General features: G+C 38.0%; 1 protein-coding gene across 1 annotated transcript in view; it reads right to left on the reverse strand.

Annotated features, from left to right (window-relative positions):
• Positions 1-5,049: 5,049 nt before the first annotated feature.
• Positions 5,050-19,227, reverse strand: part of LOC131557676 (V-type proton ATPase subunit S1-like) — a 50,092-nt gene continuing 35,914 nt past the window's right edge. Inside the window, exons 7-10 of the mRNA XM_058805076.1 lie at positions 17,030-17,271; positions 16,389-16,442; positions 10,491-10,734; positions 5,050-5,753 (exon numbers count right to left, since the gene is read on the reverse strand). Coding sequence (XP_058661059.1) covers positions 5,544-5,753; positions 10,491-10,734; positions 16,389-16,442; positions 17,030-17,271 — 750 coding nt within the window. The 3' untranslated portion in view covers positions 5,050-5,543. The remainder of the gene's footprint in view (positions 5,754-10,490; positions 10,735-16,388; positions 16,443-17,029; positions 17,272-19,227) is intronic.

Raw genomic sequence — 19,227 nt, forward strand, 5'->3', positions numbered from 1 at the left:
CCACAGCTGGGTCTAGATGCTCTCTATCTATCTTCTGCCACAGACAGCCTTTAGGGGTCTCCACAGCAGGACATGAAACAGAGCACTCCAGACCTTTCCCTGACACAGTTATTAGCTGAAGTGTGTTGAGGCATGCGGAAACAGAAAACACATTCCCTGAACTGGAGCTGGTGCTGCCTCTCAGGCTGTCAGTAATGTTGGTCCTGCCAAGGCACTTGGCTATTTCCATCCTTTATATTTCCCCTTTTGTCAACTCTAGTAAAGATCTTTCCTCAGCATTGCTACACATCAGTGTTTGCAGCTATCTGCTTTTCTCCCCTGCCAGGATTTTATTACTCAGCAGCAGGAACAGCAGACCCAGACAAGAACCTGCATCTCTGCTACTCCAGTGTACAATCTGACACATTGCACCATTGGTGCAACCAGGGAGCACAGCAGTGTGGTCTTATCAGGCAGCTGAGGCACAGATACACATGGATGAAAAGCAGGGTAGTTAGGGACAGCAGTATCTTGAATCATGCCAGTACACTTCAGTTAAATAACTAAATTGATCATCTGCTATCCATATGCATTCATATTTACTCAAAGTAAATAGGGTACACAAAATTGTAATTCAAACATTACATCAGAAAGTCCTTAACTTATCCACCTTCCTAAATTACTTTTATGAAAGCATTTGTTAGGGTTCTTTTTTACATTACAAACATTATTTTTTCAGTTTTCATTAACGAAAGTTAGTTGCATATGATGTCATGCTCGCTGTACACCATTCATTTGTTCATTAGGTTACTTTTACACAACTAGCTAAAGAAATACTAAGGAAGACTAAAAATGGGTTTCTCAGTCTTCAACTGGACACTTATATTTCTCTCTGCAAAGCAGAAAGCATACATCAGTAAACAATCTTCTATTATGGCAATAACGAATGACATAAAAGACAGTCTAAAATGAAGCCAAACTATAATAATTCAAGAACATACCAGCTCCAGGGGTTATACAGAAATCCAGATAATTTGGAGCAGGGAACCTGTGTTTCCACAGGAGGTATACAAAAAGTTGTGGTGGAGAGAAGGAAGCCAACTTCATTTGTGGGACATCAATAGCAGCTGGTTTGCTCTTGGACTCAGTCACTGCTGTAAGTCTCCTTTCCACCTACACAAGCAAGAAGATTAAGAAAGACACTGGCACGCATTCTGGTGAGGAGAGACTACTTGTTTCAGGAACCACCCCTTGGTAAGATCTCTTTTTTTCCCTTGCCCCACCTCCCTGTACTTCAAAGTTTTAAGCCTTTAGAAATCTGAGTTCTGAAGAAACTGGTTTTTTCTCCTTTATTTTATTTTTAGTAGGTAATGAACTAACCTGAGAACAGAACCTTTATTAGCAAACTGAAGATCAGGGGTTTTTACTGAAGGTATTAAACACCATGGGATTTTTTGGCATTTGTGCAGACTGAAGGCATTACTTTAGTGTTGCTTTGGTTTCTTACTTCCCAACCTATTTTAATGGGCAATAAGTTAATGTTCCATAAATCTTTTTAGCCCATAGTGGTAACAGCTAAATGGTATCACTGTCAAGATTCTCCATCTTATTTTCTTCCTTCGTCCTGTTGAGGAGGAGAGGAAGAGAGTAGCCAAGTGGGCATCTGGCAGCCAAGCAAAGTCAACCCATCAGAGAATGCAAGATTAAAACACAGCCTTCAGGAAAAGGACTCCCCTGCCCCCCTTGTGTGCATTGTCTCTTCCTCCTGTTCAGTGTAACAATAAGATTGTCACTACCTGCCCTGAAAATCATCACCACCACTGCTATGTTATTTGCCAGCGGTGACCAGAATCCAATATTCAGACTTCTTCTTATGTCTCTGATTATCTTAGGAATTAGCTTATCAAGGTCATTCCTTGTTTTCAGCCTCTATAGCTTCTCCTGTTTGACCTCAGTTTATGCTGAAATAATTACAGAACTCTTTAATGCCTGGGCACAGACTAGTAATTCAGCTGATTTAGATTTGTGTATAATTTATTAGTCACACAGAAAGAAAGGTGGAGCTAATTACTTTATTGAGTTTTCCCTGCAGATGGAATAACCTGTCTTCCTTTATTGTCTCCATGAAAATACTATTCTTGGGCTATATCTATTATAATTAGGTGTCATTATAAATCATTGATGCGTTTCTGTAGGATTTGTGGAATAATTTCACAGACAGAGAAACCAAAGAACAGGACACAAATCAGGAGGTTCAGATTCTAGCTCCATTTCAGCTATCCCTTTCACCAAATGATTATTGCTGCACTTTGTGATGAAATACCTTATTTCTTCAGGACTTCTGTGTTTAGTTTTGGGGTTTCTCTGGTTTAACTCTTAATTCTTCAGAGTTAAATTGATTTTTTTTAGGTTTGTCATAGTTTTATAAAGTTCCTGATTTTTTTCCATAGAATTTAATTTACATATATGTAAATGAAAAAAAAATCTTTTACTTTTCAAACTCATATGCTTACCCATCATCCCCTTCATCTTTACTGTATATTTTTTTAAATTGGTAGAGAAATGAGCTAGCACACAGAGACGTCAGTACTTCTGATAAATTCAGCAAACCCTGTAGAAGTCCTAAAGGCTCACACTTTTCCAGACAGAGCTAATATTCTGTCTGGAACAGCTCCCAAAACAGGCATGTTTTAACAAGTACATTTATGATTAAGCTGAATTGTGAAATCAGATGTACGTAGAACTGGAAGGCTCCTGACAGGGTTTCAACTTTATTCAGAAAGGGAAACAAACACAGAGAGGTGCAAAATCCTCCCAGAATTTCCTGAGGCCCAGTCCTATTTACAAAGAAGGAAGCCAGCCCTGCTGAACAGTGATCAGCTGTCCTTGTCTCCAGCCACAGGAGGGTGATGGGCAGCTGCAGGGCTGTCAGAGGGCATGGCACTCCAGCAGCCTGCATGGTCCTCTGAGGGTGGGTTTTGGATGTCTGTCCAGGTGTTGCCAGCAGGGATGGCCCCTGTGAGAAGAGCAGCAGGGTGGGCATTTGCCAGCCAGCCAAGGTGAGCCCATTCCACGTGGGCAGAGAGCAGCTCCTTTCCAGACAGACAGGCCACTGTCCCCAGAGCCCAGTGCAGCTGGCCCACAGGACAGCTAGAGCTGTAGATAGTTCCTTTCTTTTCCTGATGTGTTTTCCAGCACAGACATCACAAGGATAAGCCTGTGGTTTCATCTTTCCATGACAAAGACAACCCAAGTGGCTGTACAAGCAGACTATAGGCCCCACAGGCCCTACTTGCCAAAGCATGGTATCCTTGCTGTGAGAGAGGGTAGGAAGAAAAAGCTTTTCCCCATTAAAAATGCCGTCACCTTCACATTGGAATGTGTAATACCAAACACATCAAACAGCTCTCTGAAAGAGACTTATCTTTTCCTCATGATACAGTCAATATGAGACTATTTCCTTGCCCTCTTCTCCAGAGTCCATCCTGGGCAAGCAAGAGAGGATGTAAGCATTCCCATGCCATACTATAATCAGGACACTGTGAGCTGTGTGAGAGCCCAGAGGCTTCAGAGCAGGCTGGACAAATTTATGGGCTGTAGCTATACCCAGAGCTATTAAATACAAAGGCAACACTTCTGGTTGTGGAAGTGGCTGAGCTAAATGGTGGAGAATGGAGAACATCTGCGGGGAGCACTCAGAGATGCTCTCCATACTCACAGCACTGCTGGGGATAGAATCCTAAGCTAGGTGGCCTGGTAAAGCTCTCCTTCAGCTCTTGTTATTGCCACTGTTCAACAAAATCTTTTCCAAATTTTACTGAAGCTAGATAAAAGTCCTAAGAAAGCAGTTTTCAAGTCCTTTGCATAGCCTTTCCCTCTTCTAGCAATAGTTATGTGACTATTATGTCAATTTTCTGTCATCACATTCATACTTATCAAGCTTGCTTCAAAGGGAGAATTAATAGAACAAGTCAGGTTGTCTCCTGGCAACTAATTTGTGCAAAGGAAATATGCTTTTCTAACACAGAGGTTCTGTGTAGATCAAATACATTTTTTGAAGTTCTGAAAAGCATTTGGGAAAAATATTACAGCACAGGAGACACCTCTGCTAGTTGTATGACACTTTCCTTTTGTTTTACAGGTCAGGACTGAATTATTCAGAAAGAATAGCTTCAGAAAACATTTTATCTACATTTTGGACTGCATAATAAAAGTGTGACACCCAGAAAAGATGGATAGAAACTACTGTCTGTCTAGTTAAATAGTTGGTTCTAACTGTCTTTCCTCTGTATCACTGTACTATGACATAGATCAAGATCAGAAAAGTTAGAATTTTTCTCATTTCACAATTGTAATTTTGTCAAAATTATATTTTTGAGGGTTTTAACTACTAATTGAACATGCACAGTCATAAAAACATTCCAGATGAAAGAATAAAAGTCTCATTTTTACTATTTTTTACAATTTTACCATTGCTCTTTTACTATTTCCTAGTTCTACATAAAATTCAGTAACTTTTTCCATAATCAGATCACCCAATTGGAAGATGTAGTGTTTCTATTAATTGTAGAAAAATAAAGAACATTGTGAATGTTTTCAGACTACTAGAAGCACTGAAATGACCATAAAATGCTCAGACTCAAACAGTACTTTGACACAGTGCTTCTAATGATTTTATATAATATTATTTTTCCTTTTTTTTTACTGTGAGCTTCATAACTTTTCCAAAGATGCCTGGAAAATGAAGGAGGCTAAGAAAACTACCTTACCTCTGTTAAGATGCTGTCTGAACCAGCACATTAAATCATAATAGGTTCTATACTTGAAAATTTGCATTCATTGCCATGACACCAAATCTAATTTTGTGATCAGTTTGGATAAGGACCTCTCTGCCACTGACTGACCTCCCATCAGCTGTCCACTGCTAAAGCAAACACAAGTCAGTGTTACTCAACATAATTCTCAAAAGTGTAAGATAACAGTAGATGGAAGCTAAACAATCTACCCACCCTTCTTTGTGATATCACATCTGAACAAAGAGATATATTTTGAAAAGACTCATCAGGACCATTTATTTAGTGACTTATACTTTATTAGTCCTGTACATTTCTGTATGTTTTACTCAAGAGAAAAAATTCAAAACACAGTTAAAATTTCTTAAGAAGTAACATCATCATGATGCTAAAGAGCCTTTAGAGAGACCAGTATTTTTACTGTATAATTTCTCATAAAACATTTTGTCCTTCCCCATTATCTGTGTTTTTGGTATGTTTTCTTTGCCAACAGAAGTTAATCTGAAGGAAGTTTTTCATGGTCTAATAGCCAGAGAGAGTAACCTACAGTCTCACTTCAGAACCTTATCACAAAAAGCTGTTAACAAATGATCATAATAACAGATACAATTATTGTCATTGCTAAGCACAAGGAGCATTTTTATATGTAGTTTCATTATCTGGTTTTCCTATGATATCTTTTTAAGTTAAACATATTTTGAAGTAAAAAGGTTATAAAAATCATAAACACCAGGCTGGGAAAAGCCACAGTGGCATTAAGTCAATCCATGGCTATTCTGTCTGAGGAACTGATAGAGCTGGACCTTTGGGATCATCAAATCTGTTGTTTGTTGTGAGCTGCATGATCATATGGATGCCATAGGTCAGGATCCACAGTAAAATTATAGATGTCACCAAGCCCATCCAAATTCCAGGAGTGAAGAAACCTGTACAGTCACTTGCATAGGAAAACTGGTTGTTTATAATGTTGAAGCCTTGAATCTGAAAATGAGAAAAGGCAGATAGAAGAGTGCAATTAAGCATAGTCCTTACTTTCAGGATATATTTGGTAATTACAAAACCCCACAGCTTTTAACTATCAATCATACCCTCTGCCCATTAATAAAAGAGTGAGAACAAAATTTTCTGCAAAACAATTTTCTAGATCTCCTCTTCACCCAGGAAACTAAAGATGTAGAATCCATTTCTTTGGTAAGCAGTAGGTTCCCCACTTCAGAAATTTGTATTACTTATAGAAGTAAAGTCCCAGAGGGGACATGTGGTCAGTTTTCTGCATTCTCTGTATTCTGATCAGTATTCTGTATTCACATAATCAGTATTGTCAGTATTCACTGATCATCAGCTCTATGACTTCAGAACCAGGAAACTCAAAGCACTCAAAAGCATGAGAGTTAGGGCTCCTCAGATCACGAGATTTGTTGAAATAGTCTGAGAGTTTTAGCCAAGATTTCCTTGACAGAGGAGATGGACAAAATTCCTAGAACCTACTTTAAAACACATCTAATAAATATGATGTTTTTTGGCTGAGAGTTAGTGAGAGTTCAGGGAGAAAAATGTTGCAAAATCTTTCTTCCTCCCTCCTTGTAATTCAAAGACTCAAAACAGAAGGAAAGGCTTGCTTTACTGAGGTATGGGATATGTGGTGTCTATTAACTTATAAAACCTATATAAACTTTTCCAGCAGTTAGAAAAGTTTGTAATATCTCTGATTTGACTGAATTCCCATTGTCTACCACTGACTGTCCTCTGACCATATTAATTTCCTCAAAAAAATCAACCAATTTGGAGATACGGTCTCTGTCTATATCCCAATTGTACAAAAATACCAACAAACTGAATGCCTTTGAGTCCAATGACTTCCTAGAAATTTTGTTCAAACCAACCAAAGGATTAGAAAACTATGAAGAAAGGGAAGACAATCCCCCCTCTACAAACATGCACATAATGACAAAGGCACTGATTCCTTTAGAAGGAAGGGAACAAAACTGATGGAAGAAGAGGAAGGAAAGAATTAATCTGATTCATTTTGATTCATTCTTAAATAATTTTATAAAGAAAAATTAAGAATAGGGTTCTTATACATTTACAGAATCTATGAAATGGGTGTGTAAGGAAAGCACCAAATATCAAAAAGGCTCCCACTGGTAAAGAAATGACATGTTAAAAATTCCTATTTTCCATAAAATATTATCAAATAATTTTTAAATGGATTATTTTATTTAAATCACTTCTCTCACCCAGAAATAAGCACGAAAGCAGAAGATCATGGATTTCTACTTTTATGTGTTCCCACACCATGATTATTCTATGATTTACAATAAAATAAATGGAAAGCTTGAGTTTATGTGTGGTAATAAAAGAGTTTGTACTCCCTAGGAAAGGTGTTGGTACAAACCAAGCAAAACTACCAGGCAACAAACACACCAGTAAACACTCTGAGTTTGTATTCAGGCATGGCTCAGGTCCCTAATGTTCATGTAATATGTGTGTTATGAGCAATGTTTGTACCTTCCAGAATGGTGATTAATTAAACTGTGAGGAACTAAAGGCTCTTTAGATAATGTGGAGGTGAAGACCATTTTAGCAATTCAACCTTTCAGAAGAATCTTTCCAAGCCAAATCATGGTAGCTAACTCACAAAGACTGTCTGCTTTCACCAAAGGTACTGAGACTTCTGATTAAAGCAGGATTAGTGAAGACAAGCTGCAGGGCTGGACAACTATTTGCACAGCTTTAGAGAATACATGACTGCAAAAGCCTTTGCTTGTTAAGCCACTGCTTTGACCACAAGTGAGAATGTGAATAGGAGTTGTGAAAGGTAGCCTGAAAGACTTATTTACAATAAAAATGGACAGAAAGTGATGATTCATGTCATTTGCGTTCAAAAACTGGATTGAAATTCTGGAAAACAATACACATTTTCTACCACATTTACAAGGGCTCTCTGAAGTACTTAACAGGTATATTCAGTTTAGAGGGGCTTTGCCACTCCTGATTTAGAGCCAGAAATACTGAAATTTATTATTTCAATTCTAGTGGTCTTACATAGTTTTAAAACAGCATTATGCTTATTGAACCATCTAGGTGAAAGAGTCAATTGAACATTCCTAAAATGCTATGTCTACTTTTAGGGAGGAAATAGAGAGTATGCTGGGTTATTTTATTGTTTTTCTGAAATTTATCAACTCTGTGGGGGTGTTAGACATCAGGCAAAAAATGAGAATCTCAGCAGCATATATAGAAAAGTTAAAAATACTTACATGTAGTTCTCTAATATTTATGAATGCAGAAGTCTTTTGTATACAGGCCTTTGTCCAGTGGAAGTTTTGATTTTGGTGTTTAGACCAGTCATTTGTCTTGATTATACAAGTCTTTATTTACTGTTAATTTTTAAATATTTTTGAATGTAGATTTCTCATCATATGGCCTATGACAAAAACTTCAAGTAAAATATGCTGGGCTTATGGCTCTTAAGGGCACACCAAACTTCTAATTTTTGAACTTTGAGATGTTTTAGTTACAAAGAATCAAAATATTCTTGACTTTGAAGTTTTTGGCAGTTTTTCATAGGTTTCAAAGTACTTCTGAACTCCGCATACTAAAGAAAAGCAGTGTTTTTGCTGGCAGCCTCCTCTTTAATTTCATTGACAAATATGAGATCCTCAGAAGCACAAAAGGTGTCATGGTAGAAGAACCATTCCTGTAGCAGCAACAACAAACCAAACCCCCCCCAAACCCAGAGCAGTTTAGGTGCTCTGCAGAGGTCTAGTGACACCCTGGGCTGTCACCGTGCCTAGCCAGCATCCCTGAGAGCTTCTTTCACATGGTAGTGAGTGGGGCAGCTCCAGAACTGAAGTTAAAGGCTACACCTTTTCAACCTTGCCCAGGAACAAGCTGTGCAAGGCTCCCCTGTGCAGCTGCCATTGTCCCCCTATTGCTGTGATTCAGCTTCCAGGACCCAGCAAAGCGCAGTTGTGCCAGTTTGATTGGCACTGGATCCTAGTTTCTAACTCATTGTGTAACATTGACATGAAAATCAATGTTTCTCAGTTTCAGGAACAAGATTTTGTGCTGGCTGCAACTACTGAGCACATCCCACATGCTTTTTTCACCATGCAATAGAGTTTGGGGGTTTCTAAACCTTATGCAATAAGACTGATACAGAGATCGCCTTTCAGTATGTATCAGTGGAAGATACCTGGAAAAGTATGATCTAGGTCAGACAGAACTTGGAAATGAGCCCAGAATGGTCACCTTCTGTTTCCTCACACCACAGAAGAATACCAGACTGGGAATTTTTGGGTTGTGTTCTATGTTTAGGATTTGATCAGAGAAAAAGCCCTTTCTCAAGAGGAACTGGAGTTTCTGTTGTCTGAACAGTGGAAGCAGCTGCGGTTCCAAATCAATAAGGAAGGTGGGAAACCACTACTTCTACTCTTGGTTAACACCACAATGAAAGGATGCCTGCTAAGGTTGGAGCAAGGCCTATTTAAGCTTTAAGAAGGCAGCAATATCAGTGCATATAGAAACTGACAGGAAAGATAGGTGGTAAGTATATACTTTGTAATTTCATAGGTCATGTCCTTTCATATCTCTGTGATGTGAAAGCCTAACTCCAAAGAGTTTACTAGGCAAAGCACAGTTGCATGAACTATGGTGTTTACAGACCTTTACAAAAAAATTACATCATAAAGAGCCTTCACAACATTGGTATGTATTACAACATTGTTTCTCAAAAAATGGTGAGACATGATACTGGAATTTGTGGAAAATAAATCTAAGCACCAATGCTCTCTCTGTGAGATTTCCATTGCTTAAGCAGAAGTGTCAAGTCTGGAGTCAGATTATTGAGATTTGGTTTGTTATCAAAATTATAAATACAATTATATCAGCATTTTTATACAGTTATTGTGGGGTTAGTTCATGTTTGACAAATAGAGTACAGTTTGGAATTATTCCTATTATTTTAATGATCTCTTCCATCAAAGAGATCCCTTAGTGAAATATTGTTTTAAAATATAAATGTTATTATGCTTCTCTTAAGTCAGCAGCAAAACTCAAAGTAGTAAAAGTGAAATCATCTATACCTCACAGATGTAGTCTTAACTACTACTAAATAAGCAGAAAAGCTATGTGTCATCCAAAAAAAGCCATCTGCTTTCCTTCTGGGTCATGCAGGAACTAGTACCATTCCAGATTGAAGTCCATGGCAAACCTCCCTTTAAATCTACTTGCACTTTGGGTTTGTTTCTCTCTGCAGGAGTACAGACAGTCCATGTCTCCAAAAACAGCAGCCACACTAAGCTGTACTTTCCTAGGTAAACAAAGCACCAAGAAATCAAACAAAAACAAAGTAAGCAGCATAAAGCCACCCACCTAAGAGGCCCCTGTTTCCAAGAGCAGCCCAATTCATTAAACAGGCATGAGGACTTAGCCATTCTTTGCCTGATTAGACACATTTGGTTTAATTGGGTTTTCTTTCTGTGGACAACTTCATAGTTTTGTTTTTCAAAGCTGCACTTTCATGTTTTCCTTGTTCAGCAACTGGCGTCTTGTTTACCCCCCTACTGAATAGCTCACCTAGGGGAACAGCTTTTCTTTTATGTTTTCCCTCTGGCTGGAATGAAAGTAAGGACATTATGAATGTGTGTCATTCACCACCTACAATAGCAAGTAATAGTACTTGGAGTTATCTCTGAAATGGCAAAGCATACTCACTTGCAAATTGGAAAGGAAAACATCCCAATTTTTTGCCTCACTGTTGGATGGATCTCTATCCAGCCTTGCAGGATAGAGATTGCTTGTTCCCACCATCTGACAATGAAATGAATACTCTGCAGGGGTAGAGAGGCCAGAAACAATAAATTTAGCTAACTTGTCTCCATCTTGTACAATCTCAACTGAATCTAAAGTGGACCATCTTCTAGCCGAGACTTCATAGAACTTGTTGGTCATTAAAAACCTAGGAATACAACAGAGGACAAAAAGTCAACAGGTTAGAAGGGAAATATTAATATATATTTGATAAAGTAACAGATAAAGGCTCACTGTTGCTGGCTGCAAACATCACAGCTGATGATGACATGGGCTTCCATGTCATTAAGATTGTTTCAAGTGAAGAAGTTCTGTGAATGTGTTTATTCCTTACAGTTTCACCTCACAAGCACAGCTTTCTATAACTGCGGCAGGCAAGAAGCAAATGCAGTTTCATTCTTCAAGGGCCTCTGCCAGTGCTGTGTTTCATCAGTTACCAACAGTTTATAATAAATGGAGGCGAAGCTGAGAAAGTGTCAGTAAGACTGCAGTGGCTCTGAATAAACATTCGATGGGATTTTTGGAAAATTGTTTTTCTGATAGCTATAGGCATGATAGCCATTCTAATTTTTCATTGCAATTCTTTCTTAGCTCAAATGCCTAAATGGCCATTTCCTTTGCAAAGGTCTGAATTTGGTGTAGAAGACAGAGATTTCTCTCACTGGTGAGTCAGGAGGGATTGTCAGATCTAGTTTCATAATTTGAAGTAGGCTAGGTACAAAAAACTATTTTATAATTTTCAAAGCATCTGTGTATGTGTAGTATTGCAGCAGTTTATAGTGATGGAATTTATGTTACTACCAATGCAGTCTGAACAGCTCCCAGCAGACATAAATGAGAACATCCAGAAGTACATTCTGATCCTTTACAGATCAGGACTATGTGCTACTCTTTACCAGTTTTTAGAAGCTACTTTCAGGCATTCAAGCTATTTCATAAGGAAATTATAAGCCTTTACCATTACTGTACATTGTTTGATAATTTAACCCTACTTGGTCTATGCATGTGTATTTCTACATAGTTTGCTGATGATTTATTTTGATTATTGGTAACCACAAAAGATTTAAAAGAGAAATCTATTTATCAATAAATAAGACTTGCTACAAAATGAAACATTCCAATATGTTTATCCACAATGAGTGACACTGTATTTTCACTTTAAAATTTGAAGTAATAACTTAGATGCAATTATGATTGGTTTGAAAATAAAAGAATAATCACTTTAAAAGAGGCACAACATAAACTATTTTATATTCTGTATGGTATATGTATATAGAGAAAATATTCTCTCTGTAGAGTATTGCTTGTTTGTACAAATTAGTTACTTTCAATACTGTCATCCACACAGCATAAAATCTAACCAAAAATGATGCTTTTAAAAAATATTTATTAATAATCAGTGGCTTTTGATTCAGGTAAGTTCAGAAAGCATCAGTGCAAGCATCAGTGAAAAAGAAAAAAAAAAAAAGAATCCTATCCAGTCCACATTTATAGATATATATAGAAAATGTTCTATTCTTATGCAGTTACAAAATTAAATTATTGCTAGAAGAAAGGAATATTTTCCTGATGTACAGTACAATCTGAACAGAATTGCCCCAGTAGCAATGCTATAGGCACTATATTAGCACTAAACTGTGTTTATAACTTGCTGAAAGCCAGTTATAAACACAGAGAAGATTACTTAAATGTTTATGACAACCACAGAGGCTGGGTGTGGTCTGTACTTTTGCTGATAAGATGAGAAAAGTGGTAAAGAAGGAAATTCCTTTTAAGCTGACCTTAAGAACAAAAAGTTTTATAAGGCCATGCATGTGAGTACAGTCTAAAATGACTTTGAAGGGAATGCTGTCTCTTCATATTACACCAAAGACTAAAATGTTACTTGTGTTACTTGCAGACTTATGAGAATTAACATTCTAATTGGTTAACTAGTTGATCACAGTTAACTTAGTAATGAAGGCTGTTATCCTTAGCATTTTTCCAAACTAACAGTGAATAACCTCCAACAATCACACACTTAACTGACAATGGATGTAAATAGAGTTCATTAAACTACAAGACAAAAAGGCATTCAAAAAACAAAAATCTATAGAATGACTTAATTTAGTTTAACATTTTCTCAAATGAGTAGATAGCAAATAGAGCACACTATAGCAAATTAATCATACAGAGCAGAGAGAGAACAAAGGTTTTATCTGCAGAACTGAAAGTACCTTGGCTTCTTAAGGAAATGTTACGTTTGTGTTAAACATTAGAGACAATTATGTACATTAGAGACATTATGTACTTTATGTATGGTGGCACAAAAAATTCCTGGTCATGGGCCAGGCTCCCTTTGTGCCAGATAACTGTATGAACTCTGAATGCCACCACCACTGATCGTGTCTCCTGTGGCCAATCATTACAAGCAGAGGCATTTCTGAAGTGGGAGGTAGCTAGAATTACTGTTTCAAATATTCAAAGAGAAATACAACTGTTAAGCAGAAGACTTTAAAACATGTTTTTTGGGTAGGCTCTAATCTGTTCTATACATGGAGCAACAAGAGCAGTCAAGTATGTATCAATGTAAGTTTGGAATACTAATGTTGTGCACTCCCATTCACTTTGACACTTTTTCCCAGAGAAAAGGACAGACAAGTGCTTGAACAGTTGGATCAGCTCATGAGAGAACTGAGATCTTGCTTCTTCCAGCCAAGGACTACTGCCCACTGCTCGCACCCCTGCTGCAGCAGCAGCTTGCTCTCCTCGCACAACCACAACAACACTCTGCAGGCACTCCCTTCCAGCTCATCTCCAGTGCAAGTGCAAGAGGATGAGTGAGACTCCAGAGAGAGCGAGGGAGGTGCCAGCTGTGAGTGTGCGCACAGGATGAAGCGGCAGTGCAGCTGTCAGTGCAGGTGGGATGTGACCAGCTGCTCTGCACGTGGGCATAGACTGGCGTGGATAAGGGGGGCAGCCTCTGGATCCTGCTCATGCCACTGAAGTTAGAACCGACTTTATTGAAGAATAAACTGAGCTACTTGAACATGGTCCTCTCTGGAGTCACTTTCAAGAAATGCTATCCTACACTTAGTAAAAGGCCTTTACAGAGGCAAAAAGTGCAGTCATGGCTCTCAGCTCTGTTCCTTCCACCTCTCTGCCCAGCTTGTATCCTGTTTGTTAAGGCAGACCATGATCTTAGCAAGGTGTAATCTTGAAAAAGAAATCAAATAAAAATGAACCAGAGGGGAAAACAGAGGTTGCAACGTATCTCCATGGATTTTAGAAGCTCTGACAAGAGACATGCTGAGATACACAAGGTGAATAAAGTGTTAGCAAATCATGAAAAAAGTCAATGGCTTGTTCTGGTTCTGTTCCATGAATCTCATTATTTGCATTATATAGCATGTACTGCTATATTATGGTAGCTAACAGAGGCCTAAAATGACAGCATTGTCCCATCAAGTGACAATCCAACAGGAAACTAAAAATTATCAAGTGAGTCATTAGAACTATTGCTAATTTATAAAGGCTCTGAGGTGTTCTGGGTTGATACCAGCCAGCAGCCAAGCGCACATTCAGCTGTTTACTCACTCCCCATGTTCAACAGGACAGGAGGGATAATAGAAAGAGCAAAAATGAGGAAACTTGTGGGTCAAGATGAAGACAGCTTAGTAAGTTAAGGGGAGAGGGGAAGAAAGCAGTACAGAGACAGTCTCTATCTCCCACATACAGGCCAAGGCATAGTGAAGGCCCAAGAAATGGTTACCCTGGCAGCTACTCCCTACATTCTTCCTCTATTCCATTTTATATTTCTAAGCACCTGTGTCATAAATAAAAATTGATCAATTTAGACATATTTGTGTTTATTTGCCCTGAAGGTCTATTAAAAACCTGGATCACACATAGCCCAATGGAATAAATCAGATTCTCCTGCAAAACACAGCCAGCCTGTGCTTATTTACTTGGCATGAAAACATCCAGGACCTTACCTGAGCTCTCTTTTCAAGTCCTCACCTATTGTAGAGCCTGAGTTTCTTATTCCAGCTTCAAGGGCTGTTTATGCATTTTGGTATTTAGCTATGTGTTCAAGCAGAGGCACAGGTCAAGAAAGACTTTGTGAATATTTCTGCCTCTACTGTAACAGGCTCAAAAGATATAATTTTTTTTTCCTGAAAAAGAAAGAAAATATGAACCATTCACCTTTTGTACTGGCATTTTTGTTTAAATTACAGTTTGTCTGCAGAGTTGCTTCAAATTTCTTCTCTCCTGATGCAACTCAGATTCATGACTGCATTAAATTTTTCATCCAATAATTAATAAAAATGAAAAGTTTTTAACCAACAGATTACTAGACATAATTCTAAATAATCTTCACTAAATCCATGCGTGCACTAACATCACATTTGATCTTCTGCCAGCTGCAGAAAACAAAATCTAAGATAAACTGCCAAAGGATTTTGTTTCTATAGTACTGTCTCAAGCTTTGAAATTTGCCATTGTACAGTTAAGTGAAGCCTGTTGACTACTAAAGGAAACAACACCTTTAAGACCTAGCTGTAAACTAGTTTTGAAGCACAGTGTCCTGCTCCATAGGATGCTTTGTGATTTGTACTATTTTTTTGGAACTGTAATTTTACTAGAAAAGATGATATGCTGAGGATAGCCATATTCAGGACAAATGTAGGAAACAGCCACACTCATTCACACAGAAAGAGATTACAGCAGACCAGCTAAGACTTGTGCTAGGATGTGCAAAGATGAAGAATGAGAATCAGAGCAGTGTTTTGGAAGGCCTGTCTCTATCAGAGTGGGAGAGGAGCTCTACAGAGCAGACAGAAGAGCATCAAAGCAGCATCAAAGAAAATGGTATTCTGGGACTTGTAGTGAAAGGAAAAACACAGCTTGGGTAGTCTTGGTTTGAGATCAGTACCTTTTAAATGGGATCCAAGGAAAATATTTTTTTAATTTGCCATGGTGTTTAGGGAAATACGTGTCTCTCTGATAATTTACATGACAGACCAAGGCATGCTTGACACCATCACCAAGGACAAGTCCCAGGGATCCTATACACAGCTAATTTCAATACCCAAAAAAGTAAAAATACTGTACTAACAGCAACCTTATCTGCACAGTATGTTCTCTTACAAAGCTCTAGCTGGTTGAGGGAGAAGGGAGATACATGTCTGGTCTTTTGCCACCTGCCATGATCTATGATACTGAATACAAGTGTCTCTATGCACTCTGAATACCACTCCAAACACATCACTGACTCTCCTCAGGACAAGTTCTTTTGGGACCATTTTACCTTAACACAGAATGTCTCTCTTGCCATGGTAGGAGAAATTCGGTCTTGTCACCATCCGTGGAGTAAAGACTTTAAAACTTTTTGCACCCCTCATTAACCACAAGCTAGCAATAACAGAGTGCACTGGCAACCCACATTAGGACTCAATGCAGCCCTGGCCATGCAGGTAGACTTCAGCCCCTCAAAGTTTTTACAAATCACAGTTAGAGTTACCTGAGAGGACTGTGGAACAATCCTACTAGTAAAACAGGAAGCTGCATATACCAGTACCTTATAGTATGGATGTTTGCCTACAATATTGTTTTACTTTTTCAGGACTTTACCTGAGAATAATAATATATTTCCTGTATAAAGACTGTACTGTTGTTTTCCTGCATCATGACTCCTCAGAAGAGAAAGAAAATAATAAATTAAAAAATATTTTCATTTAACTTCTCCCCTTTTTTTGTTCCTAGTTCATTAACAGACATTGTAAACCACAAAAGATCTATTTAAAAGAAATCCTAAGTTACCTTATCTCTAGGCTGCTGATTCCATTCACTGGTCTTGTGTATTTTAATGACAGTCTAAGAATAAGAAACAGATTTTTAATGTTAGAGTAGTCAGCTTTAATTAGATCATTGTGACATTTCAATTTGAGGGATATATTGTAAATCAGTAGGCAATTACAAAAGTCATATATCAAAGGTTCAGTACATAGAAAAACATGACTAAATATTTCTAGGGTTTTATTTACCCAAGAGCAGGTGCTTTAAAGTAAAGGAAAATAGAGATCTTGTTTCATTAATATACTTCTAGCTGAGTTACTACCTCGCAACTGGCAATACTCCCCTTTGAGGGAATGAAATTATAGTCTCATTAATGCCAGTGGAGATTTTTGTGATTGGGAGATCAGGCACAGGGAAACCTGTTTGGGCCAAATACAAACAAACGAGGAAGTGGGGAACATAGGAAGAAAAAATTGTGAAAATAACTGGCCTCATCTGAACAGTTTTTGTGGTCTTGATTTAACTTCTTTGTTCTAAAAATACTTTTATTTTAAGTTTTGGATGCTTTAGAAGAAAACAATTAAAATAGCACTGATTTGACATAATATTTCTGAAATTTTTCTGAATTACATGTATTATGATATGAAATTTCTTATGCTACTCACGTTGTGTTGCTGTCTGTGCACTCAGAGGCAGAAATATCCACATTCTGTGCTAAAAATGTTGCGTTTGTCAAATCTATTAAAACTGAATTGTTGGCTTTGAGGCTGAAATTACTAGCATAAAAAAGGATGCATGTATCATTTCCAATGGTTACATTCAGAGGAGGATATGATGAACTTTCTTCTTCCTCAGTAGCCATTAATTGTCGTCTTAATTCTGCCACCACATCAGTTCTTCTAGAAATCTGGAATAACAACACATTAACAATTCATCCATTTGTAAGAGTCATTTCAGTTGAAAACAGACTTCACCATTCTGTACCATGAGCACCTGTTCTCCTTAAATCCTCCATCAACCTCAATAGTTGTTACTGTCTGTCTATTTAACTGCTGGTGTGGAGGCTAATGAGGCTCCCAAGGTCCACATGTGAAAATAGGCACCAGTGATACTGGGCAAATGAATGTAAAACAATGTTGGTAGTGTTGCCTTAAGATAGTAGCATTCATTTGTGCTAACAGATAGAAGAATTTTTTCCCAGAAAAAATATTGAAAGAAATTAGGGGGTTTTTTTCTGCAATAACATCATGAGAAAATTTCAACTTGCTAGTTCAGGGACACCCTCCCCTTAAGTAACAGTAACCATTTTTGCAGTCTTGATTTTAACAAGCATGAGAGCAGTCTACTAAGCCACAGCAAGCTTATTTTTAGACTCTTCTGATGGCTTCTGGAAAAAGAAGACCTTCACTCATTTGGCTGATGTGGTGAACATCAGCCTACAAGAGACACATCTGTTTTTAGGATATTTCCAGGAATTTAGGATATTTGCATGAATATTTTGGATATTTCCAGGAATTGCACTTAGTTGGTAATGCTTATAAAAAATGTGCCCAGAGCATCCTTGGTAAAGCAGCCCCACAGATATCAACAGTTAAAGCAACCTTACCTTACCACACAACAAATTTATTCTGTTCTTATCTTTCTCCTCACTTCTTACTCTATTCATATCTGGAATATCCCACCTATTTTTGATTCCCATGTCAGCTTTACAACCTTGTACACTACAAGTGGCCTCTACCCTTGTATAACTTTGGGGTACAAGAAATGAAAGGCATCACAAAGGTTACAAGGATTACTGTAATTATGTGGAGCTATTGCTGGAACTCCTTTTCATGGGTTTAAAGACAGCCAATGTTGTAACCAGTGTAAAATGACAGGTTTAAGGACAGTCAGTCATTTTCCAGTCTGAAACAGAGACTATAATATCACTTTATCACCTGCCTGTGGAGAGGAGCCCCAGAAGATTTTGTCACCTGAATGGCTGCTCTGCAAACACTCTTGGCCATCTGTTATTTACAGCTTGTCTTTGCAGGTACCTCATTCTATCAATTGTACAGAATGGACTGCATTAAAACCCTATGACTAAATGCTCCAGTGAAGAATATAGTCTTCCCCTCCCATACATGCATACTTTATGAATTTCTTTTTAATTCAGTGTAGTGCCTTTTCAAAAACATCAGAACAAGCATTATTTTAAATGAATACCATGTTCTTTAAAAGAAGAAGGTACAACAAAAGAAAATATTCAACTTTTGATATAAAACTTTAAACCTTTCCTTAGACTTTCCTGAAATGTAATAATTTTATTTCAAATTGAGAGGAAAAGCTGAAGTCTAAATTATATCCTGTCTAACTATTGACTTTACTATGTGGGCCCCATGTATCACCTAAAGAGGGCTTTAAAAACCACCTGCTGAAAACAATGCTACATTGGATACTGTGGCTGGGATAACTTTGGGGATTAGGTCGAAGTACCTTAAATTAAAAGGAAAACTATTAAAATATAACCATAAGACTACAGCTTTATTTCTATTGCTCTCTGAGCAGTCCTTTGCCATGAGGCTCTTACATACAGATTCCCTTGTCTCTCTCAGAAAGCATATGAACCAAAAGAATGCAAACCTGGAAAGAAGGGCTTTCAGAGGCAGAGAAATTCACTAGTTTGATAGGAATAGGCAGATCCATCCGGTCAGTTTTGATAGGAATAGACAGATCCACTGACACCGACCTTGCATGGCTCCAAGGTCGCTGTCAGTGGAAAAATTTTGCATTTGTTGACCACGGGATAACTTACTCAACACGTGGTCCAGTGGCACCTGACAGAATGTACCTGTCTCAGAGGGGAAGAGCTCCAGCCCAGGAG

The sequence above is a fragment of the Ammospiza caudacuta genome, chromosome 5 (genome assembly GCF_027887145.1).
Source record: "Ammospiza caudacuta isolate bAmmCau1 chromosome 5, bAmmCau1.pri, whole genome shotgun sequence".
NCBI classification, from domain to species: domain Eukaryota; kingdom Metazoa; phylum Chordata; class Aves; order Passeriformes; family Passerellidae; genus Ammospiza; species Ammospiza caudacuta.